General features: G+C 40.9%; 1 protein-coding gene across 1 annotated transcript; it reads right to left on the reverse strand.

The window, feature by feature from the left end:
- Window positions 1-30: 30 nt before the first annotated feature.
- On the reverse strand, window positions 31-26,370 carry LOC139409065 (ras-related protein Rab-3A-like). Its single transcript, XM_071153738.1, has 5 exons — window positions 26,308-26,370; window positions 10,994-11,218; window positions 6,663-6,781; window positions 3,796-3,920; window positions 31-3,377 (listed from the first exon to the last, which is right to left on the reverse strand). Exons 2-5 carry the CDS (start codon window positions 11,216-11,218, stop codon window positions 3,187-3,189), a joined length of 660 nt encoding a protein of 219 aa, XP_071009839.1. The 5' UTR covers window positions 26,308-26,370; the 3' UTR covers window positions 31-3,186.
- Window positions 26,371-26,708: the final 338 nt, after the last annotated feature.

Genomic DNA, 26,708 nt, shown 5'->3' on the forward strand with positions numbered 1-26,708 from the left:
GAACATGCATCAATGAGGAAAACTGCAATATTAAAACAGGGTCAACTTTTATTTTTGTCATTGAATTCCACAACATGTACAGCAGATTTGGTAATGTTCACATTTTAACATTTTGACACCATATTCCCTTATTATTATAACATTAGTTGTTGTATTCCCACAATAGAAGTACAAAGTAAAAATCTATGTAAACCAAGTCAACAGTACTTTGCAGAACAGTATTCGGTGGATGCACAATAAAAATAAAAACACAAAAAAACTATGAAATAAATTCCAAAAACAAGCAACACTTTGGATCTTTTGAAAAATTGCAATACCTTCCTGACAGCGCAAACCTTATTGGATGCCTTGAAGGTTGCCTTCGTAGCAAAGCAATGGAATAAAAACATAATCTGAAATACTCTTATTGTACTCTTCTAAATTTACACTCTTGTCAAATGTTTATTTTTCTCACAAGCTTTGGTGACATCCAAGATCCTAACAACATCTCTCACTATAAATCCACGGTTTTAAAACCACTAGTATATTTGTGTAAATGTTTTTTGTTGTTGTTGACAGTAACAGCTTGGCTTTATGTAACCTAACAAATCAGTTGAACATGGTTATTCCCTCTTTTTACATATTTCCAGATTCAGTTCTATACTACCTAGGAATAGCAGCAAGGTAAAACTTACCCGACACCCTTGGTTTATTTGAAGGGGGGGGGGTGTACCCGATACACTTTATATAGTAGATCTACTGTCAGCAAGCTCTACTGTTACAGATGCTGTTCAGTGGTACTGCATATTGCTTTTTATTAAAGGAAGTGACACATTCATTCACAAGCAGGCCTAGAACTAATGCAGATACAATACGAGTTTCAGATTTTGTCCTTTTTTTGCAAACCTGGAGTCAATACAACACAGAATCCACGCATGAAACATATGACTAAAATGCATTTACAGTTTGTTTCATAGAAATGAAGACGGCATCGGCGAGGAGGAGGACAATTTACAGAGGGGGGTGGGGGTGTCTCTGGATACTACTGAGATGGCAGACTCACAGCCATAATATAGTAGAGCAAAATTATGTTGAAAATGTATGCTGGATTGCAACATGATCAAATATTGTTGTTATTGTATCTACAGTAGTATTATTCTAATATTATTGTTACACATTGTCATTATTGTCCCACATCAAAACTTTGGTATGACTCAGCGAAGTATACATTTGACAGTTTCATCAATTGAGGATGCTTGAATGACTGATCTATTTGTATGATTATTTCGCACTCATTCACTCTAGTAAAGACAGCCATTTGTCAACAACATAGAAAAGTTCACTCGTAAACATCACAAAGGTCTTAAGGGTGGTTTCGATCGCTTGCAATGAGTAATAATATATTCTCTAATTTCAATGGAAACTTGCCTGGATTGAGACCTTGGACTGAATATCAATTCAAAGACCAGAGGCAAAAGGCCATTCAGGTTTTTCTTTCCTAAATTAAACGGTTGACTAAATTTGCGCTCAAACAGTCTCAAGGGTTAGCGTTTAATTTTACACATATTTTACTGCAAATTGTTCCAATCACACACACACTACAAACCCATAAACTCTTTGTTGCATAAGCCTACGCTTGTGTGCATTAAAGGTAGACTCAGCAAAATGACATTGCCACGAGCAGCATCGCAGATATTGCGATGAGTGAGATGCAAGACTTCCCCCCCACACAGTATCTGCGCATGGGTTCGGGTCAAGCTGTTTGAGCATGGTAGGTACGGGACCAAAACAGCAGAAGTTTACCGTCGCTCTTTAATGCTCTTAGTTATTGTGGATATTGGCCCTGGTTTACTTGTGCACCTACGTCATATCTACCTTTAAGTACTTACAAGCTGTGGGACAAAAACAGCCGTTGCCAAAACTGAGCAAAACATATTTTTTTAACCTGTTATTGTACAGGACACAGTATGATTTCTATATTATTTAACCTCACTTGTGCAGTCTCTTGTATCCTATTTCAAGTCATAAGGAGCCAAGTATTGCCTCTGATATAACATGCACATTGTAATTCATTATTTCTCACAAAAATACAAAATAAGATCATTGAAATGGATGTAAAAGGTGAGCGATGCTGATATACTTCAGCTATGCTCTGGTTCCGTGGCTTCAGCCTCTTTCCATGCAAACTAGCATTAATCTTAACAGCTCTTAGTGAGTGTATTTGCAAGTACCTGAGAGCGGTAGTAGGAGCAAAGATGTTTTGTGTAAATGGGCATAGGGGGATGACAATGAGACTAATTAAACCATAAATAAATTGATTCAGAGAAAATCTACAACATTGACCTCTCATATCTTCATAGATTGTTTCTTTATGCTTTAAAAAAAATAATAATTCTAATGGATCCCTTAGATATTATATTATGCACATTATTTACATACACATTTAAACCAAACATATACAGTACCAGTAAAAAATGCCAAGAGTGTGCAAAGCTGTCATCAAGGTAAAAGGTGGCTACTTTTAAGAATCTCAAATATAAAATATATTTGGATTTGTTTAACACTTTGTTGGTTACTACATGATTCCATAGTTGTTATTTCATAGTTTTGATGTCTTCACTATTATTCTACAATGTAGAAAATAGTAAAAAATAAAGAAAAACCCTGGAATGAGTAGGTGTGTCCAAACTTTTGACTGGTACTGTATAAAGAATGTCTCTGTTTATTTTTACCTCTCTATAATTTGTTTGTATTTTCCTTACTGTTTTTTTTATACGCGAAAAGCTTTACAAAGGAAAGTGGTACCAGTATACAAAACATAAGGTACATAAAAAAAAGGCTGATTGGACAAAAATTTGAGACAGGAAATTATGTTATACCAGTGACTGATGCAATCCAATATATGTTTTCTTGTATTTCACACAGACAGGGAACTTAGACAGTATATTTGCACTCGGCTTGAATATCTCTGTTTCCAAAGTATTGACCTCTTTATGACAACACATACTTCAATATGGAATTCCATCCGTCTCTAACAAAGGCTTTTATCAGAAAACCATTAGTCTGAGAAAATAAGGTAAACAATGATGAAGATTTGGGGCAGACTCTGGATAGAGAATTTAAGACCAGTGAGGACCAGAGTAAAGGAAGCAGGTGTGAGGGGACCTGAGGATGAGTTGATGGTGTGTGTGGGGGGTTCGCTCAGCTTTAGCATGCACAGTCCTGTTGGGGGGGTACGGGCTGCTCGGTGAGCTGGGGCCCCTGTTTAGCCCCTGTAACTGCCGGGTCAGCGGCATCCAAGCTCTCAGACATCTTTTCGCAGATTATGTCCACCAGCCGCTCGAACGTCTGTTTCACATTGATGTTATCTTTGGCACTGGCCTCAAAGAACTCGAACCCTGGAACATGGTGTTATAATGGTGTTGGATTTAAATGTTTACAAAACTAGCCATACGTGATCAGTAATCTTGCCCATTGGTTTCTGAAGCTATTGTGAGCAAACTTCGTGTTTTGTCATTCCTGTATGACATGATATTTGGTGGTAGCTGGGAGATCTGTGTTCAACAGCCAATTCGGCACAATTCTTTTTATGTTTGCTTATGATGCTGTTCTACCTCCTAATCGCATTTACTCTGGATAAGAACTTCTACCAAGCGATTGCAATCAAATTATACATGTTATTGTTGCTGACAACTCAGATGATAAAATCAAATCATCAGATAAGAAGTACCATTAACATCAGCAGTATCATTGAATTGTATAGCTCATGTAGTTATGGTGGGCACTGTGAGCTGGTGTTGTGTGACTTGAACTCACCCATGTGTTCAGAAAGCTGCCTGCCCCTGTCTCCTGCCACCACCCTTTCGTCCTCCATGTCACACTTGTTGCCTACTAGCAGGACCTGGGCGTTGTCCCACGAGTACGTCTTAATCTGGGTCGACCTATGGCAGCCATACAGAAAGGTTCAGTATTGGAAAAGATTACACACACACACACGCATCCAGTGGTTTTGAGCAGGTGCTTGAGGTCAAAGAGACACAATGATGATCTGAGGATCGAAACATTGTTTCAATAAACCACTCTTACTAAGAACATAGGTTGTAGTGTGCAGTCTGCAGAGACATGGTCCACTGCAGAGCCATTGAAAGCTTAGGTGACATTTTCACTGCACTTATCCAACACTCAAGGGTCATCTAAAATGAGTTTGGAATAATGCAGCTTGCGATACGATTAATGTTTATTTGGGGTTATTGTGAGTAATAGTATTTGGTTACACGCAAACTTCACCGGCCACATTATGTAAGCAAGCGTTGAAAATACATTTACACATACATGTTATTCAATCATTTTTTGGGATATCAGGAAGATACACACCCAAGTCCCCTCCTTATTGGATATCAGGAAGATACAAACCCAAGTCCCCTCCTTATTGGATATCAGGAAGATACACACCCAAGTCCCCTCCTTATTGGATATCAGGAAGATACAAACCCAAGTCCCCTCCTTATTGGATATCAGGAAGATACAAACCCAAGTCCCCTCCTTATTGGATATCAGGAAGATACAAACCCACGTCCCCTCCTTATTGGATATCAGGAAGATACACACCCAAGTCCCCTCCTTATTGGATATCAGGAAGATACACACCCAAGTCCCCTCCTTATTGGATATCAGGAAGATACAAACCCAAGTCCCCTCCTTATTGGATATCAGGAAGATACAAACCCAAGTCCCCTCCTTATTGGATATCAGGAAGATACAAACCCAAGTCCCCTCCTTATTGGATATCAGGAAGATACAAACCCAAGTGCACGCTTTTTGTCTGGGGATTAATCGTTGTAATTAGAGAAACACACAATTTTATCTGACTCCGGTTCAAAATTATATACTGAACAAAAATATAAAACTAAACATGTAAAGTGTTGAACCTTCATTTCATTAACTGAAATATAACATCCCAGAAATGTTCCATACGCACAAAAAGCTTATTTACTTCTACTTTTGTGCACACATTTGTTTACATCCCTGTTAGTGAGCATTTCTTCTTTGCCACGATAATCCATCCACCTGACAGGTGTGGCATATCAAGAAGCTGATTTAACGGCATGATCATTACACAGGTACACCTTGAGCTAGGGACAATAAAATGCCACTCTAAAATATGCAGTTTTGTCACAACATAATGCCACAGATGTCTCAAGTTTTGAGGGAACGTGCAATTGGCATGTTGATTGCAGGAAAGTCCACCAGAGCTGTTGTCAGAACATTGAATGTTCATGTCACTACCATAAGCCACCTCCAACGTTGTTTTAGAGAATTTGGTAGAAGCGAGGTCCAACCAACAAGAGCGTACAGGTCGCAATGGTGGGTAGTGTATGGGGCTTTGGTGACAAAACGGATGGCACTGTGATAGACTGCATCCAGTTTGTTGAGTAGAGTGTTTGAGACTATTTTACCAGAGGAACCAGGTGTTGTCAACTATACAACTGCCCTTGCTTCATACTCATCGCCAAACCCACTGGCTACAGGTTATCTACAAGTCTCTGCTAGGTAAAGCCCCGCCTTATCTCAGCTCACTGGTCACCATAGCAGCACCCACTTGTAGCACACGCTCCAGCAGGCATATCTCACTGGTCACCCCCAAAGCCAATTCCTCCTTTGGTCATCTTTCCTTCCAGTTCTCTGCTGACAATGACTGGAACGAACTGCAATTATCTCTGAAGCTGGAGACTCATATCTCCCTCACTAGCTTTAAGCACCAGCTGTCAGAGCAGCTCACAGATAACCGCACCTGTACATAGCCCATCTGTAAACAGCCCATCTATCTACCTACCTACCTCATCCCCATATTGTATTTATTTATTTTGCTCCTTTGCACCCCAGTATCTCTACTTACACAACTATACAGGTAACTGCCAAAATTAAGGAAACACCGACATAGAGTCTTAATTGGGCATTGGGCCACCACAAGCCAGAACAGCTTCAATACACCTTGGCATAGATTCTACAAGTGTCTGGAACTCTATTGGAGGGATGTGACACCATTCTTCCACAAGAAATTCCATCACTTGGTGGTTGATGGTGGTGGAAAACGCTGTCTCAAGAGCCACTCAAAACTCTCCCATAAGTGTTCAGTTGGGTTGAGATCTGGTGACTGAGACGGCCTAGACATATGGCTTACATATTGTTTTCATGCTCATCAAACTGTTCAGTGACCACTCGTGCTCTGTGGATGGGGACATTGTCATCCTATGAGGGCATAGCCATGGTAGCCAAAACAATGACCAAAATAATGGCCTGCCCAGCATTTTTATAAATGACCCTAAGCATGATGGGAGGTTAGTTGCTTTATTAACTCACAAACCACACCTGTGTGGAGCCCCTGGCTTTCAATATACTTTGTATCCCCCATTTACTCAAGTGTTTCCTGTATTTTGGTAGTTACCTGTACATATAGTATATGTGTTTCAAGTCCAATGGTCTTTATTTAGAAAAGGTCAACAAATTCTTATCACTTCGTAGGCCTTTCTGAAGAAAAGGTCAACAAACCTTTGGTGCCAATTGGACCTCCTCCAGTCAGGCCTGTACTGTATCAAGGAACACTGGTCTGTGTTTGTCCTCTGTTTTACTACTATTTGCCATATGGTCACATGACCACACCACATTCCTGAGCAATCACTTACCAGTCCTGCACAGCATTAAAGGACTCCTCATTGGTGATGTCATACATGAGGATGAAGCCCATGGCACCGCGGTAGTAAGCCGTGGTGATAGTCCTGTACCTCTCCTGCCCTGCCGTATCCTAGAAATATGACACACACACACACACATACACACGGAGGTTGCATGAAAACGAGCACCACAGCCAAATTGACATGCACCACAGTCAAATTGACATTGACAGCGATCGTCCCACGCACACCAATAACGACAGAACATTAAAACCCTCCGGTGATTTCAAACAGTCTACCCGCAGACTGCTTTTGCTGCCAACAGATGATGATGGGGTATCAGTAGCTTTTACAGCTCCTGACGCATTTCTACTGTGACTTGCCAAATTTCGCCTCCCTTCCTTGGTTGGCAAGCCGGGGGGTGGAGGGGGCAGATTGAGTTACGGCCTAAGCTCTAATGAATGCTCAGGGAATGAGGCCTCCCTGACAACCCAATACTGCATCTCTCTAAACTGTGGAGCAACATCAGCCCCAATCCCCATTACACACAACACTATGCTGGTCAGGCTTTATTTTAGGGTAGTAGTCAAATTGTTGCTTTTCGTATGATGTCTAGCATGCATAATGAATCCAAATACACATGTAAATATGTAAATTGGGTGAAATATGTACATTATATGGTGTGTAACAAATGTGCTTGTTTATGTTTTAGGTCATATTTGAATTATCAGCATTCACAGCTTTTTCAATTTTACTACACTTGAGTGCATGCGAAGCTGACTGTATGCTGTACTGGGAGGTGGGAGATGGGGAGCAGTGTGTGTATAGGTGGTGGTGGTGGTCGGGGGGGGGGGGGGGGGGGGGGGGGGGTATAGTCATTGCCCTGGGAAAAGGCTGACCACAGACCAAGCCTTTCCTCAACACACATACACGTATCCTCTTTCACCAGCCCCCAGTGTTTAATGCACAATATGGATGTCTAGTAGAGACTGCAGTGCCCCACTGCACAAACTGGTTGAATCAACATTGATTCAACATACTTTGTCAACGTATTGTGATGTGGAATCTATGTGGGAAATACATTGGATTTGAAAAAAAGGGATCAACATAAACTGTTGTTTTGAGGGTGAAATTTCAACCACAGCTATGTCACCATGGTAACCACATTTCAACATAAACCTTCTAGAAAATATGTTGAATTTGTACCTTTAAAAATGTCAGCTTTTCAACATTATATCCACTATCAGAATTTGTTTTTAAATAGTCTGGGCATCACCTCCTACTGGAGAATTGATCTATCGACAGCTACCCTTTGGTCTTCCATCCAAGGTTTTAACCAAGGCCCAGCCCTGCTTAGCTATGATATTTGTCATTGATTATTAACAATGTGCTATCATGAGAATGATTGTTGAGAGGGCCCCACTTAAAAATGAAATAGATTCACTATTAAAGTCATTCCAAAGGGTAGGTTTAACTTAGCAAATTAAACGTGACCATACTTTATCAATCATCAATGATGCTATTTAGGACTATATAGCATTTGCAAAGTCATCAACAGCAACTGTTTGAGTTCAACCCAGAATTCAACTAAAAATAGAATACAATAGGCCAAATATCAACATTTGAAGGAGAAGTATTATCTACTTGGATAGTTCCATCTGTAACACTGACTTAGTCTGGCTTTAATTCACATCTCCATCTCAAACAAAAATCATAGTTAAATAAAATGAATCAATCAAATCAAACTTTATTTAAAGTTTGATTTGATTTTTAACACATCAATTATTAATTTGTAGACCAACTGGAATTAAAGCCAGACTAAGTCAGTGTTACAGATGGAACTATCCAAACAGAAGATAAATATTCTTAAAATGTTGATATCTGGTTGCATTGACAACTAAACACAATTCCTATGTGGCCCAGCTGGTGGAACATTGCAATTGTAATGCCAGGGTTATGGGTTCGATTCCCATGTAGGACTAGTATTAAAATGTATGCCGTCACTCTGGATAAGGGTGTCCGCTAAATGTAACTCAATATTACTTTTGAAATACAATAAATAGCTTATTAACATGTCTACAAGTTAACCAAAAAAAAGTAGATACATCTCTTTTATATGTTGATATTTGGTTGCATTGTCAACCAAACACAATTCAACACACACCTAAAGTTAAAGGAGATATATGAAATATTTGTGAATTTTTATTTCATTGGAATCATAGTGTTGCACAATGTTTTAAAAAATAACGATTTTGGGCCCAGACGAAATGACATACAGCTTGTTTAGCCTTCCTATTGGTCAACAAAAGCCAGACTGGCTCGATGTCAAATTGGCAGGCTGCACCCCCCTCTCTTCCATCAACGTCTCTCAGAGACGTGGTTAGCATCTCACAAGCAGAATCATCAATGGCAGAAATCTCCTTGCCATTACCTGGTTGTTAAAATTCTATAATGTTGGCCTCCCGAGAGGTGCAGCGGTCTAAGGCACTGCATTGCAGTGCTAGAGGCGTCACTACAGATCCGGGTTTGATCCTAGGAGACACATGAGGCGGTGCACAACTGGCCCAGCATCGTCTGGGTTAGGGGAGGGTTTGGTATTTTATCAGGATCCCCATTAGCTGTTGCAAAAGTAGCAGCTACTATTCCTGGAGTCTGCACAAAACATGACATAATACATAACATTAATAGACAAGAACAGCTCAAGGACAGAACTACATTTATTTTGGCCGGCTGGGTTGTCCTTGTCCCATCGCTCTCTAGCGACTCCTTGTGGCGGTCTGGCGCATGCACACTAACTTTGGTTGCCAGCTGTACGGCGTTTCCTCCGACACATTGGTGCGGCTGGCTTCCGGGTTAAGTGGGCAGTGTGTCAAGAAGCAGTGCGGCTGGGCGGGGTTGTGTTTCAGAGGACGCATGGCTCTTGACCTTTGCCGCTCCCGAGTCCGTAAGGGTGTTGCAGCGATGGGACAAAACTGTGTCTACCAATTGGATGTCACGAAAAAGGGGTAAAAAGTACAAAAATAATAATACAATTTAAAGATTCTGTTCATGTGACAAAACAAGCAATTTATAGTGTAAAGAATCATTTCACCATCTAAAGCGCTGTGAAATATATTTTAAATTACAAAAAAGATCGTACTTTCAGCTGTTTGAAAGTGATGTACAAAACCGAAAGTAAAGAGACACAGAAATGCAGCATCACATTCGTGGAAACCAAGACTGTTCTCAGGGCAGGTCTGGTTTTATCTAGATACTGTATGTTCAAGTCGCGTCTCGGATAATTTTTGCATTTTAGCTAACCCTAAACCTTTTCCTAACCTGCCATGTTAATTATCCTAACATGCCACGTTAATGATCCTAACCTGCTACAAAAAGTTGCTTCTGCTAGTCAAAACTGGCAGACCTGCCATGAGAATAGTCTTAGTTTCCACTAATGCCATACAGCCACAGAAACCACCATGCCATTACCTGGTTGCTAAAATTAAATTGTTTGCATTTTATGTGACAATACAAGCAATTCATAGTAAACAGAATCATTGCACCATCTAAATTGCTGTGAAATATCTTGTTTTCAGCTGTTTAAAGCTGGTGGACAAAACTGAAAGTGAAATGCTCAAGCGTGAGTGGTTTCCACTAGATTCCACAGACACAAAGTCTCCAACATGTTGCAGGGAAATGGGATGTAGAGGAGGAAGTAGAGTTGTTTGTATTCAACCTAAGTGTTGTTGCAATTCACCTAGCTTCCACATGTGTGTACGTAGCACCTTTAAGGCTATCATACAAACTAATGTTACATTCAACCTAAATTGACTAACATATCCATGGACACATTTTGAGGTTACTGTAACTATGCATTCCTTCTTATGTAATCATATAAAGTGTGCTTGTTCAAGATAGCATGCATAGTTTATCACAGGTCTACCTATTGCTATAATAATCTACGCAGAATCTCGAACGGCATTAATCACTTGCACTATGTACTTTTAATGTAATCTCAACTGCAGTCCAGGTCATTTGGTTCTGCTATTAGATTAATCACAATCATCACATTAATCTGTTGTATAAATAAACAAAATATCTGACATTGTATTCCCATTTGAACTTTGCTGTGCTTTTAAATGGTTGAAAGCCCAGTGATAAACATTTGGGTGACAACTAAAACCAAAAATCTGAAATTGTTTTCCAATTGGAATTTGGTTGTTTTTTTAGATGGTTGAAAGTGTAGTGATAACACATTGGAAGTTCAACTAACTTTAGGCTGTGATTTTGAGCGCGTGAATACAGGGACAGAATTCTTCGTTACAGGGACATATCAACCGTATGAAAGGGTCTCCAAATCTCACCCAGATCTGTAACTTGATCCTCTTGTCGTTCCTGTAGATGGTCTTCACCTTGAAGTCGATGCCCACCGTGCTGACGAAGGCAGGCGTAAAAGAGTCGTCTGCGTAGCGGAACAGGAAGCTGGTCTTGCCCACGCTGCTGTTTCCAATGATGAGGATCTTGAACATGTAGTCAAAGTTCTGGTCTGAGGACTCCTTCTGTCCATAGGTAGCTGTAGCTGAAGCCATCTGAAAGATTAGAGAGAGAGAGAGAGTTTGTCAGCCGACTGAAAATATCCCTTGTATTTGGAAGTATCATGGAAAGAGTTCCAATACTGATTCTTGGCGGATCACAGGGCAGTACTATTATTACATTGTGTTTCTATAAATGGCCTCCAACACTTCAGAAATACCTACTTCAAAGGTAAAGCCTAGGATAAGCAGTGGAGGCCATGTTCTAAGTACAGACAAAACTAGACAGAATCCAAAGTGCCAAATATCCACACAGGGCCTGCAACCCCTTGTCAAACACACCTAGTACAAAAGGTGAGCAACCTCATCCATCACAGTTCATCAGTGTTCACCAAGGCCAAGTAGTGGTAGTACTCAATATAAGACACTAAGTTCTGAACCATTGATATACCAGAGGCACAAGAAGACAAGGCATTGCATCAAGAGACATTTAAAATCGGTTCCCTTCAGCGTGACAAGATATCAGTGGGCGAGGAAATAGTCCCCTGACGGCTTCTCTTGCACCTGACAGGAATCAAAGCTTTTCGCACAAAGTGGAAAATTCTGAGCCGCCTGATACTTACAACACCTCTTTAATTATGGGTTGCTGGTTTTACAGACCAATCATTCTGTCTCCCAAAAGATGTGAGCCATTGTGTACATATTTAGTCAGCTCTCAACAGTGCATTCTTGAAAGATAGAGCAGCCTACGCCACATGCCACAAAAAGGACTTCAAGTGGATTGACTGCTCGTCCTCTCAGGACATCTGCCCCCGTGATAGAACAGTATAGTTGTGTTGTAAAGTGATTGATCGCATTTGCAGGGATCATGTTGAACTTGTGGCGGGAATCGTATCTACTCTTTAGGGCAACACTGACTTCACTTCAGCCCATCAGGATTCAAGGTCTCTTAAGGCTCCATCTATAGCCCAAACATGTGCTTTTTGGTCTTAATTTAAGGTTTGAATTCAGCATTATTGTTAAGGCTAGGGTTAAGGTTAGGGTTAGGTTTAAAATCAGATTTTATGACTTTGTGGCTGTGCCAGCTAGTGACCACTCTGCAGAGATGCCTCCAGAACTAGATTCATGATGAAAAACGCTAACCTGTGTGGTGCATCTTTGACCTTAGTGTAACAGTATAAATTTAGACCGTCCCCTCGCCCATACCCGGGACCTTCTGCACACATCAACAGTCACCCTCGAAGCATCGTTACCCATCGCTCCACAAAAGCCGCGGCCATTGCAGAGCAAGGAGAACTACTACTTCAAGGTCTCAGAGCAAGTGACGTCACTGATTGAAACGCTATTTAGCGCCCACGCTAACTAAGCTAGCCGTTTCACATCCGTTACACTCACCCCCCTTTTGACCTTCCTCCTTTTTCCGCAGCAACCAGTAATCCGGGTCAACAGCATCAGTATAAATTTAGACCGTCCCCTCGCCCATACCCGGGCGCGAACCAGGGACCTTCTGCACACATCAACAACAGTCACCCACGAAGCATCGTTACCCATCGCTCCACAAAAGCCGCGGCCCTTGCAGAGCAAGGGGAACTACTACTTCAAGGTCTCAGAGCAAGTGACGTCACTGATTGAAACGCTATTTAGCGCCCACGCTAACTAAGCTAGCCGTTTCACATCCGTTACACTAGTGCAACTGTACCCATAGCGCTGTTCATAGATTTTCAACACAGGACTCTTGTAAAGAGTAGAGAAGGAAGTGCAAATAAGGTCAATAGAAAAAGCATGCCAGAAATTGATATGCAACCGGATCAATACTGCAAACTCTAAATACATTCTAAATAAGTCTTGACAAAATAAACTGACAAAACAGACTATGCATCCTTCAATATAATACATCACAAATGTCCAGAACCTGAATCATACAGGTTCTGGTTTAGGTGTATCCATGACATGTCAAAATATCAGAGTGAAATTCAAAGTATTTTCTAACGTGTCTGTTTCTAGTCATGATGACTAAGATTTCTCTAAGCTTCCTCTGATGATAGATAGTCATATGACTCTGCCTTACTTGCTGTCCAGTGCTACTAGAAAAATACTGTTTGTCTCAAAGAACACTCTTAGCTTTGAACAATCAGGTTATGAGTGAAATAAGCTTGCTTGTGGGCCTGATAATTAATGTCCCCAACATTCAAAGCCATGTTATTTTGGCTATTGTTTCTGAAGAACATCATTTAGATGATAGGCCTAGACCTACCAGTACATAATTGCTGGACCTCACAAAGAGCTTATAGAGTGGTGAGAAGGAGTTTACTGTGCCCGGAAGCGAATTCAACATTCATTCTCTGTATTCTGGGTGCACTCAAACATCATTTTAATCTTTGCTTTACTGTGAAAAGTTACAGCTGATTTTGGGATTGTATATCGATTCTCTCTCCTTAAATATAAACCATCTGATTTATTTGTTTCAGTCTTTGAATTGTTTAACTTTTCGCAAACAGCTCCTGATAATATCAGGGCATAAGAACTCTAATCTGTCTCCTGCATTAGCCTAGTGTGCCCAGCTGGCGCACATGCGCACAAGGCCCAAGCTCATTTTCCCCAGATTTTCCCTGGCTAAACTAAATTCAGTAAAAAAAGAAACAGCCCTTTTACAGGACCCTGACTTTCAAAGATAATTCATAAAAATGCAAATAACTTCACAGATCTTCATTGTAAAGGTTTTAAACACTGTTTGCCTTGCTTGTTCAATGAACCATAAACAATTAATGAACATGCACCTGTGGAACGGTTATTAAGACACTAACAGCTTACAGAAGGTAGGCAATTAAGGTCACAGTTATCAAAACTTAGGACACTAAAGAGGCCTTTCTACTGACTCTGAAAAAAACCAAAAGAAAGATGCCCAGGTTCCCTGCTCATCTGTGTGAACGTGCCTTAGGCATGCTGCAAGGAGGCATGAGGACTGCAGATCTGGCTAGGACAATAAATTACAATGTCCGTACTGTGAGATGCCTAAGATAGCGCTACAGGGTGACAGGACGGACAGCTGATCGTCCTCGCAGTGGCAGACCACGTGTAACAACACCTGCACAGGATCGGTACATCCAAACATCACACCTGCGGGACAGGTACAGGATGGCAACAACACCTGCCCGAGTTACACCAGGAACGCACAATCCCTCCATCAGTGCTCAGACTGTGCGCAATAGGCTGAGAGAGGCTGGACTGAGGGCTTGTAGGCCTGTTGTAAGGCAGGTCCTCACCAGACATCACTGGCAACAACGTCGCCTATGGGCACAAACCCACCGTTGCTGGACCAGACAGGACTGGCAAAAAGTGCTCTTCACTGACGAGTCGCGGTTTTGTCTCACCAGGGATGACAGTCGGATTCGCATTTATCGTCGAAGGAATGAGTGTCACACCGAGGCCTGTACCCCGGAGCGGCATCGATTTGGAGGTGGAGGGTCCGTTATGGTCTGGGGCGGTGTGTCACAGCATCATCGGAATGAGCTTGTTGTTATTGCAGGCAATCTCAACGCTGTGCGTTACAGGGAAGACATCCTCCTCCCTCATGTGGTACCCTTCCTTCAGGCTCATCCTGACATGATCCTCCAGCATGACAATGCCACCAGCCATACTGCTCGTTCTGTGCGTGATTTCCTGCAAGACAGGAATGTCAGTGTTCTACCATGGCCAGCGAAGAGCCCGGATCTCAATCCCATTGAGCACGTCTGGGACCTGTTGGATCAGAGAGTGAGGGCTAGAGCCATTCCCCCCTGAAATGTCCAGGAACTTGCAGGTGCCTTGGTGGAAGAGTGGTGTAACATCTCACAGCAATAACTGGCAAATCTGGTGCAGTCCATGAGGAGGAGATGCACTGCAGTACTTAATGCAGCTGGTGGCCACACCAGATACTAACTGTTACTTTGATTTTGACCCCCCCCCCCTCCCTTTGTTCAGGAACACATTATTCCAGTTCTGTTAGTCACATGTCTGTGGAACTTGTTCAGTTTTTGTCTCATTTGTTGAATCTTGTTATGTTCATACAAGTATTTAGACATGTGAAGTTTGCTGAAAATAAATGCAGTTGACAGTGAGAGGATGTTTCTTTTTTTGCTGAGTATAGATGGCTAACTGAAGTAAGCTAGTTTTCGTCCTCATTGCCAAACTTCATAAATACTGCACCCTCAACTTCAAAACTCCTTTGCTAGTTATGCAATCATGTAACTAAGACATTTTCTGGAAAGAAACTTCCATTTTGTTATATTATTTTGTTGAATGGTCATGACTGGTTTGCGATATCTGCCTTATGACGACAGTGGTGAAGGATATCATTGCTACTTAATGGGGATCCAACTTCAGTTTTGAGATCCACTGGCGTCATTAGCGTAGAGTTATAGCTGGATGTTTCGACTGCTCTTTGAACTGTGACAACGGGCAACCTCGATGGAATATGTAGTCATTTTGCCAATACAGCTGGATATGTACACAAAATAGCAACTCAAGAAAATATGATACAATGAATGGCTAAATTGCTTCTGGACACTTAAGGGTCCGCAGAGCTCCTCCTCCCATTTACTATTGGAAACCCAATCATCGTTATTGACACCTCCCTTTCAAGAGATTTGTGCAATTTATCTAAATCTTATAAAAAAATGCATTCTATTCAACTATTGACCGAAATATGCTTCTTGCAATGTAATGACAGGACTTGATGGTCCCTAGACTCCTTATGTCTTTCTAAGGACACAAGTCTGGCTGGCCAGGTGAACTAATCCCACAACTTGGGCAAAAAAAGATGACATGAGTCTTAACTAGAGGTCGATCGATTATGATTTTTCAACGCCGATACCGATTATTGGAGGACCAAAAAAAGCCGATACCAATTAATCGGACAATTTTTTTTGTTTTTTTTTTGTAATAATGACAATTACAACAATACTGAATGAACACTTTTATTTTTATTTAATATAATGGCTCAAATAAATAATGAAACATGTTCAATTTGGTTTAAATAATGCAAAAACAAAGTGTTGGAGAAGAAAGTAAAAGTGCAGTATGTGCCGTGTAAAAAAAAGCTAATGTTTAAGTTCCTTGCTCAGAACATGAGAACATATGAAAGCTGGTGGTTCCTGACATGAGTCTTCAATATTCCCAGGTAAGAAGTTTTAGGTTGCAGTTATTATAGGAATTATAGGACAATTTCTCTCTATACCATTTGTATTTCATATACCTTTGACTATTGGATGTTCTTATAGGCACTTTAGTATTGCCAGTGTAACAGTATAGCTTCCGTCCCTCTCCTCGCCCCTGCCTGGGCTCAAACCAGGAACACATCGACAACAGCCACCCTCGAAGCATCGTTACCCATCGCTCCACCAAAGCCGCGGCCCTTGCAGAGCAAGGGGAACAACTACTTCAAGGTCTCAGAGCGAGTTACGTCACCGATTGAAATGCTATTAGTGTGCACCCCGCTAACTAGCTAGCCCTTTCACATCGGTAACCCCAGCCTAATCTCGGGAGTTGATAAGCTTGAAGTCATAAACAGCTCAATGCTTGAAGCACAGCGAAGAGCTGCTGGCAAACACACGAAAGTGATGTTTGAATGAATACTTACGAGCCTGCTGCTGCCTACCACTGCACAGAACGCAAGAGAAGTGACACAATTTCCCTAGTTAAAAGAGATTCATGTTAGCAGGCAATATTACAGTAACTAAATATGCAGGTTTAAAAATATATACTTGTGTATTGATTTTAAGAAAGGCGTTGATGTTTTTGGTTAGGTACACATTGGTGCAACGACAGTGCTTTTTTTCCGCGAATGCGCTTGTTAAATAACCGTTTGGCGAAGTAGGCTATGATTCAATGATAAATTAACAGGCACCGCATCGATTATATGCAACGCAGGACAAGCTAGATAAACTACTAATATCATCAACCATGTGTTGTTAACTAGTGATTATGTTAAGATTGATTGTTTTTTTTATAAGATACGTTTAATGCTAGCTAGCACCTTACTTTGGCTCCTTGCTACACTCGCATAACAGGTAGTCAGCCTGCCACGCAGTCTCCTTGTGGAGTGTAATGTAATTGGCTATGATCGGTGTCCAAAAATGCTGATTACTGATTGTTATGAAAACTTGAAATCGGCCCTAATTAATCAGCCATTCCGATTAATCGGTCAACTTCTAGTCTTGACCATATGTTAAACGAGAGATGAAGACTCAAAATAATTCCAATCAATGTGATTTACCATAAACTTTTCAACCTCTCCCAACTGAGGAAAGTATCTGTGGCATCAACCTGTGCGTCTGTGGCATCAACCTGTGCATCTGTGGCATCAACCTGTGAATCTGTGGCATCAACCTGTGAATCTGTGGCATCAACCTGTGAATCTGTGGCATCAACCTGTGAATCTGTGGCACCAACCGGTGAATCTGTTGCACCAACCGGTGAATCTGTTGCACCAACCTGTGAATCTGTGGCACCAACCTGTGAAACTGTGGCATCAACCTGTGAATCTGTGGCATCAACCTGTGAATCTGTGGCACCAACCGGTGAATCTGTTGCACCAACCGGTGAATCTGTTGCACCAACCTGTGAATCTGTGGCACCAACCTGTGAAACTGTAGCACCAACCTACTGTAGCACCAACCTACTGTAGCACCAACCTGTGAATCTGTGGCACCAACCTGTGAACCTGTGGCATAAACATGTGTTGGCTCTTCTTTTCAGCCTAAAGAGATTGACACCTTAACAACAGATGTGTGATGTCAGCCGGTCCTAAACTGTGTTGGTGCACTATGAGTCAGACAGTTTTGATCAGTCTTTTGAATGGGTTCCCACTGGCATCTTGTTAATCCTGTTTTAGTCCAGGATGATCCCAGAAAGCCTGAGAGTCAGACCTGATCCAAACACCCTGGCATTAGGCAAGCTAATGAGAAAGACAATGATAGTCTGCCAATGGAGCTGAAGTATACCTCAGCTTAATCTGGCTCATATAAAACAAAACCAACATTTTGTTAAAACAAATTGGGCAGCGCTATACATTACATAGGCATTATTCCAGGGTAACTACAAGGGAATAACTTTAGTGAGTTAGTCAAGTTAAGTCCAGGCTGTTACCTAGCTAGTAATTATTATCTTACAAGACAATACAGAAATGCTATTGAAATGTGCCATAACTTAATAGCATATTACCACGTAATTACTACGGTTATTTATTGAAGTGAGATACTTGAATTTATATTCCCAGCTAAGCAGTCTGAAGAAGCCATTGTGCTTCTTCATAAAACATTTTATTTTCCAAACCCATATCAAACATTTACATTTAAGCAGACGCTCTTATCCAGATGGACTTACAGGAGCAATTAGGGTTAAGTGCCTTGCTCAAGGTTACATTAGCGTACGTTTCACCTCATTGGCTCAGGGATTCAAACCAGCAACCTTTCAGTTACTTGCCCAACGCTCTGAACCGCTAGGCTACACGCCAACCCCAGGTAACACAAGTTCATGAAAGATATAAAGAGTTGCTTGGGTGATCTAATTAGGAACACATTGTAGCTATCCTCTTTCGTCAAATGAAGTGGCCTACAGTATTAATTCAAGAGCAAAGATTAAATTTACTTAGCGAATATGAATTTCTCATCTAGACATCACAGAACTGAGTGTACTGAGGCACTAAAAGGCCCTCTACAGTAAAGTAACTTTGCCCAGTAAAATAAACATCTGTCAACACATTGCTAAAACTGAGAAATTATACTCCACAGCAGACACACCCATTTCCAAGACAACTCCCTGCATTCTCTTTCAAGGATGGGTTGAATTCATTTAACAAAAAGTGATGATTCATTACTTGGGTAGTGGCAAAACATAAAAGGGAAATAAACGTTTTTGACAGTTTGACAATTGACAGTGGACCGAATTGGACTGAATCAAATCACATGAAAATTCATAGTGAGACATTAACCAAAGAACTGTAAGGTACCAAAACATCCAGAAGGTTACCTAATATGGCATTTTCCCCCCATCCAATCACATTTTCCATTTTCTAAGAAGACAAATGCAGATCAGAAGGAGCTAAATATAGCATTTCCTCCCTCTTTATAGAGCAGAAGATGCCATGAACCTGCTAGTATCACAATGGAAGCCTGCAATTAAGAGAGGGGAGTTTTTGTTTTCATAGTATGGGGGGGAAACAAAAAGTGCCCTGTAATCTAATATAATATTGTAGGGCAGGCAATAGCAGCCCTTATTTAACCATTAAACATTAATACTTTTTCTGTGATGCATTTCCCCCAGAGAATCCAGCAATAACATTGGAGTATGATCTCTTTCAAGTATATTTAAGGTAAATGCACACACACACACATTTAGACGATGTCTGTATATAATATTGCCATGGGACTCAATCGATCATATTTGCAACAATATAGTCCTTCTGAAACATTGAATAGGCCAGCCACATCCTATCTGTGATTAAATTTGTTTAGTAGGCCAAGTAGCTTAAGGGACAGTTTGAAATGTATTGACCACAAATAACAAATGTAGCAACCCTTTGTTTGTAAACGTGGATATCTACTTTGCCACTTCAGCATGCTTTTGTGGCACAGTTGATGCCACGCTGGGCTACGGACCAGAAGGTTGAGCGTTCGACCGACCACCATGAATGAACTCACTTTCCCTGCCTGTCATTAGTCCTACACTATGATCAGAGTTGGCTGCAGACAATGATCAGCTAGGAGGAAATCTGATTTTGATTTTGATGCCATATTTATAATTATATCAAATGTGCATTCGGAAAGTATTCAGACCGTTTGACTTTTTCCACATTTTGTTAAGTTACCGCATTATTCTAAAATGCATTAAAATCCTCAGCAATCTACCCCATAATGACAAAGTGAAATCATCCTTGAGACATTTCTACAACTTGACTGGAGTCTATCTGTGGTAAATGAAATTGATTGGACATGATTTGGAAAGGCACACATCTGTCTATATAATGTCCCACAGTTGACAGTGCATGTCACAGCAAAAACCAAGCCATGAGGTCGAAGGAATTGTTTGTAGAGCTCCGCGAAAGGATTGTGACGAGGCACAGATCTGGGGAAGGGTAACAAAAAAATAATTGCAGCATTGAAGGTCATTCATTAAATTAAATCATTCTTAAAATGTAAGAATTTTGGAACCACCAAGACTCTTCCTAGAGCTGGCCGCCCAGCCAAACTGAACAATCGGGGGAGAAGCGTATTGGTCAGGGAGGTGACCAACAACCCGATGGTCATTCTGACAGAGCTCTAGAGTTCCTCTGTGGAGATGGGAGAACATTCCAGAAGGACAACCATCAATCAGGCCTTTATGGTAGAGTGGCCAGACAGAAACCACACCTCAGGAAAAGGCACATGAGAGCCCACTTGGAGTTTGCCAAAAGGCACCTAATGACTCTCAGACCATGAGAAACAAGATTCTCTGGTCTGATGAAACCAAGATTAAACTCTATGGCCTGAATGCCAAGCGTCACGTCTAGAGAAAACCTGGCACCATCCCTACAGTGAAGCATGGTGGTGGCAGCATCATGCTGTGGGGATGCTTTTCAGCAGCAGGGACTGGGAGAATAGTCAGGTGAGGCAAAGATGAATGGAGCAAAGTACAGAGAGATGCTTGATGAAAACCTGCTCCAGAGCGCTCAGGACCTCAGACTCGGGTGAATGTTCACCTTCCAACAGGACAACAACCCTAAGCACACAGCCAGGACATGCAGTAGTGGCTTCGGGACAAGTCTCGCAATGTCCTTGAGTGGCCCTGCCAGAGCCCGGACTTGAACCCGATCGAACATCTCTGGAGAGACCTGAAAAAGCTGTGCAGCCATGCTTCCCATCCAACCTTATAGAGCTTGAGAGGATCTGTAGAGAAGAATGGGAGGAACTCCCCAAATACAGGTGTACCATGATTGTAGCTTCATACCCAAGAAGACTCAAGGCTGTAATAGCTGCCAAAGGTGCTTCAACAAAGTACTCAGTTAAGGGTCTGAATATTTTTTACATTTGCTAAAATAAAATAAAAACAGTTTTTGCTTTGTCATTATGGATTATTGTGTGTAGATTGATAAGGGAAATACTATTTAATCAATTTTAGAATAAGGCTGTAACATAACAAAATGTGTAAAAAGTCAAGGGTTCTGAATACTTCCAAAGGCACTGTATGTAAAAGCTTTTCCGCCAACAGATTTCTGTGCCAATACACCGCACAACCAATAAACAAAGCATGCCGACTCTGTGCGCTTCAATATCATGCCTTGTGTTTTAACGCCACAATAAATACATCACAAAATACATCCCTCCCGACCTTGTAGGCCTACCCAGTATTGAAGGCTTGGCTTGACCATCCCTGCATGTCATTAAACTTTTTGGTGTTTTTTAACAGATGTCTCTTTCCATTCATCAAATGGCAGCTGCACAGTATGGATAGATTGATTTTATGTCAATAGAAAAAAATACATATATACAGAGCACAAAGATTTTTTACAAGTGACGAGGATTGCACAATATAGTCAGGGACTTATTTTCATTGTGGTCCCTATTTCTTTCATAAATACATACAATTAAATACACTGACTGACCAGGTGAATCCAGGTGGAAGCTATGATCCCTTATTGATGTCACTTGTTAAATCCATTTAAATCAGTGTAGATAAAGGGGAGGTTAAAGAAAGATTTTTAAGCCTTGAGACATGGATTGTGTATGTGTGACATTCAGAAGGTGAATGGGCAAGACAAGATATTTAAGTGCCTTTGAACAGGGTATGGTAGTAGGTGCCAGGCACACCAGTATGTGTCAAGAATTGCAAGGCTGCTGTTTTGTTTTTATCCTCAACAATTTCCAATGTGTTTCAAGAATGGTCCACTTCCCAAGGACATCCAGCCAACTTGACACAACTATGGGAAGCATTGGAGTCAACATGGGCCAGCATCCCTGTGAAATGCTTTATATTTAAAACAGTGAATATTAGTCTCTAGTGCTGCGGCAGCAGGGTAGCCTAGTGGTTATAACGTTGGACTTGTAAACCGAAAGGTTGGAAGTTCAAATCCCTGAGCTGACAAGGTACACATCTGTCATTCTGGCCCTGTACAGGCAGTTAACCCACTGTTCCTAGGCTGTCATTGAAAATAATTTTAGGTCAGTTAAGATCACCACTTTATTTTTAAGAATGTGAAATATCAGAATAATAGTAGAGAGAATTATTTATTTCAGCTTTTATTTCTTTCATCACATTCCCAGTGGGTCAGAAGTTTACATACACTCAATTCGTATTTGGGAGCATTGCCTTTAAATTGTTTAATTGGCTCATTCCTCCTGACAGAGCTGGTGTAACTGAGTCAGGTTTGTAGGCCTCCTTGCTCGCACACACTTTTTCAGTTCTGCCTACAAATTTTCTATAGGATTGAGGTCAGGGCTTTGTGATGGCCACTCCAATACCTTGACTTTGTTGTCCTTAAGCCATTTTGCCACAACAGTGTAAGTACACTTGGGGTCATTGTCCATTTGGAAGACCCATTTGCGACCAAGCTTTAACTTCCTGACTGGTGTCTGGAGATGTTGCTTCAATATATCCACATAATTTTCCTCCTCATGATGCCATCTATTTTGTGAAGTGCACCAGTCACTCCTGCAGCAAAGCACCGCCAAACTTAACGATGGTCATTATGGCCAAACAGTTCTGTTTTTGTTTCATCAGACCAGAGGACATTTCTCCAAAAAGTACGATCCTTGTCCCCATGTGCAGTTGCAAAGTCGGGCTTTTTTATGGCGGTTTTGGAGCAGTGGCTTATTCCTTGCTGAGCGGCCTTTCGGGTTATGTCGATATTGGACTCATTTTACTGTGGATATAGATATTTTTGTGCCTGTTTCCTCCAGCATCTTCACAAGGTCCGTTGCTGTTGTTCTGGGATTGATTTGCACTTTTCGCACCAAAGTACGTTCATCTCTAGGAGACAGAACGCGTCTCCTTCATGAGCAGTATGACGGCTGCATGGTCCCATGGTGTTTATACTTGCGTACTATTGTCTGTACAGATGAACGGGGTACCTTCAGGCGTTTGGAAATTCCTCCCAAGGATATACAAGACTGAGGTCTTGGCTGATTTCATTTGATTTTCCCATGATGTCAAGAAAAGAGTCACTGGGTTTGAAGGTAGCCCTTGAAATACATCCATAGGAACACCTCCAATTGACTCAAATTATGTCAATTAGAATATCAGAAGCTTCTAAAGCCATGACATAATTTTCTGGAATTTTACCAGCTGTTTAAAGGCACACTGAACATAGTGTATGTAAACTTCTGACCCACTGGAATTGTGATACAGTGAATTATAAGTTAAATAATCTGTCTGTAAGCAATTGTTGGAAAAATGACTTGTGTCATGCACAAAATAGATGTCCCAACCGACTTGCCAAAACTATAGTTTGTTAACAACAAATTTGTGGAGTGATTGAAAAACAAGTTTTAATGACTTCAACCTAAGTGTATGTAAACTTCCGACTTCAACTGTACCTGGGGGCTGAGTCCGTGAGAATTCTGTCATCCAGACCAAGTTTAATTAATACAACTATTTTTTCCACAGATAGCTAACTTAGCTGCTTAAAATGCTCGACCTCCAGATGAGTAGGAGGGAGGAGTTTAAGTATAATTCTTACAAGCTTGTTTTGGCTTGTCTGTACCTTATTCTTTAGACATTTGGGGCTGCTGGTGAACCATGTATTGCAGGCATAATCAAAGTGACACCAGACTAGCGCACTTGCCAGCCTCTTTAGGGTGTCAATAGCTAGGTTTCCATCCAATTGGCGACAGATTTTCATGTAAATATTCCAAAATCTGCATAAAAACAATATGCACATTTTCCCATCAGAGTTGTGTTTCCATCAAATGTACTTGTTGCGGATAAACGTTTGCGTAAATACGTAGTGCACATAAAAATGCAGTTACATTCCCATGTACCAAATAAAATATACAAGTTGAATGGGTTTCCATTGCAGTCAAGGCCTACTGCTGGTTTTGTCACCAAAAAAATATTGCATAGGTATTGTGAATATACCCACTCTGGTATTGGCACGTGCACTCTAGCCAGCAGCTCGCAGATACAGTGTGGGTATAGCCTACATGATGAGATTATTATGGACAAAAGTGAGAGATTATTGTTATTTGTCAAACAGCAGCCAAGCATCGATCATCATGTCACCAGAACAAGACCCTCGATCTTTATTGAAAGGAGCATCAAGCTCCTCACTCCGCACTTTCACCACCCTGTGTAGTTTATCGTAATTTATTTAATCTGTAGCCTAATAAACTGCATGCTTTCCCATGATGTGACATTTTTTTATCCGACATGTACTTTACTCGCATGAAAAGGTTGGGTGGAAACCTGGTTAATGTCAAGCCATTTTGATGATGCTGGAATTATATTTTGAACGGAAGTGTGCATGCCTACGGGAGATTTTTGAAGAAGCCTAATAAGATTAAAACATTGTGAATGGTTGCGTTTATGTCACATATAAAAGGTAATACATTTTAAAAGTTAAATAACAAATATTTAGGCTATATTGAGGTTCTAGGTGTGTGAGGAATAGCCACTTGGATTAGAGAGGAGGCAGAGCGTGCACTAAGCTTTCCTGAATAACTAGGCCTGCCGGAAGCATATGTGGGCACATTATTATAGTACGATTTGGGAGAATGATGTTCTGCAACAGACAGCGCATCTCAGTATAGGTAAAAAGACAGCCAGAATGGCCTGCTACTGTGCCTTTCTAGACTTTATAAAATATCTAGAGTGGACCCACAACTGATCCAAATGGAATGAAACATTCAAATCACAGGGCTTTTGCGCTGTTATTCAAATTAGATTTTCACTGCAGCCTAGAGTAGAATTTAGTACTCATTTGAAAACAATAATGAAATTATTCATTGCGTTGTGGTGTTGTTGGCTAGTCTAGGTAGGATAATAGTTTTTCCCTAAACATGGTCAATAGGGGAGCTTTTTGAGTGTCTCGGTGTCTTCAGTGTTCATTCATGCGCAATGACGCAACTGGCCTCTCCATTGCCTATCAGCTATTCCTATTTGTTCTTGTGGATTCATATTGAAAATTGATCCAGCCTATTTTGGACCACCCCCCACCCCAGTAAATTTCGAACTGTCCTAACTGCCTACAATTTCCTTTATAGCATAGAATATCTACTTTCTTGCATTCAAATTATGATTATTTCAAATGGTCCCAATCTAACATGCAAAAATGCTCAAGTAGCTTTTTTAAAATGAGTATTTATTATTAGTTATCCAATTTAACATAGCCTGCTTTGCTATTTTGACCATTAATATAACGATGTATAACTACCTAAAATGAGAAAATGTACAATGCATCATCCCAAAGCTCATAGACCGTGACCTGGGTGAGTGTCCTAAAACTGTGCGGTGTAAACTATCCTGAGATTACAATCAGTAGGTAACTAGAGTCCCCTACCCCTGCTTGCTGATGTGGTCCCATTCAGACACACAGCATTACGATTCTCTGTGATAGGTATTGTGCTGTCAAAGCAGTGGTTTTATGAAGACATCGAGGATTTAAATAGCCTACAGAACAGTGTAAAGTCAATCAGCCTATACGAGCATGTTCGTTCCCTTGTCTTTGAGAGCACAGAGCGACCCGTGCACCTATCTACAGCGCATTGGATTTCCATATGGCAGGCCTGATATTAATTCACGTCAATTATACATTGCTTAATTGATTTAAGAATTATCTCGCACTACAAATGAAGGATACACATGCGGTATCGCGAACCAGATAGGCTACTGTAACCGATGAGCTATTTTAGGAATTTCGACAGGTCATTCTTCTCCCGCTGATGCTGTGGCTATTCGAGGCTTGACATGTCATACATTACGGCATAATTGTAACCAACCCCATATGAAATACTATATTTACGAGCTACTGCACTTACATTTATCTGTAAAAAGCAAGCATCGAATGTCAAATGATGGTTATTGTTTCTCCTTTATTCTATTTTGTTGGCGCATTTCCATAGAAACTTCTAAACAAATGTAACTCTACACCAGCTATGGTATAGTGTAAATGAAGAATATAATAATTATATCCTTACCTTTAAGTGTATTTTCTGCTCCTATTACGCAACACACCACCGCGTCAAGCACCTGCAGAAACACTAACGTCATATGACTGACAGTTGACTACTGAGGTGGGCGGGCCCTCAATGTTGGTGGGGTTTGATTGATATTTCAAGCCACTAATCCTGGACCACGTACACTGAAACGTCCTAAAATATTCAAGATGCGTTAAACCTATCCCTATTTATTATTTATCCTTCTAGCTTGTGCTTCTTTGTAATGTATTACAAAAGAGTGTCAGGAAATTATTAATCGAATGACCATACATAGCCCTGCTCTTCAACATCAGTTGATAATAATAATAATTATCTTATCTTTCAATCTTTCAATTTCTTTAAATAATAATGTCCCTGGTGTAAATAATTATTAGATCTAG

Source organism: Oncorhynchus clarkii, chromosome 5, assembly GCF_045791955.1.
Source record: "Oncorhynchus clarkii lewisi isolate Uvic-CL-2024 chromosome 5, UVic_Ocla_1.0, whole genome shotgun sequence".
Classification (NCBI taxonomy): domain Eukaryota; kingdom Metazoa; phylum Chordata; class Actinopteri; order Salmoniformes; family Salmonidae; genus Oncorhynchus; species Oncorhynchus clarkii.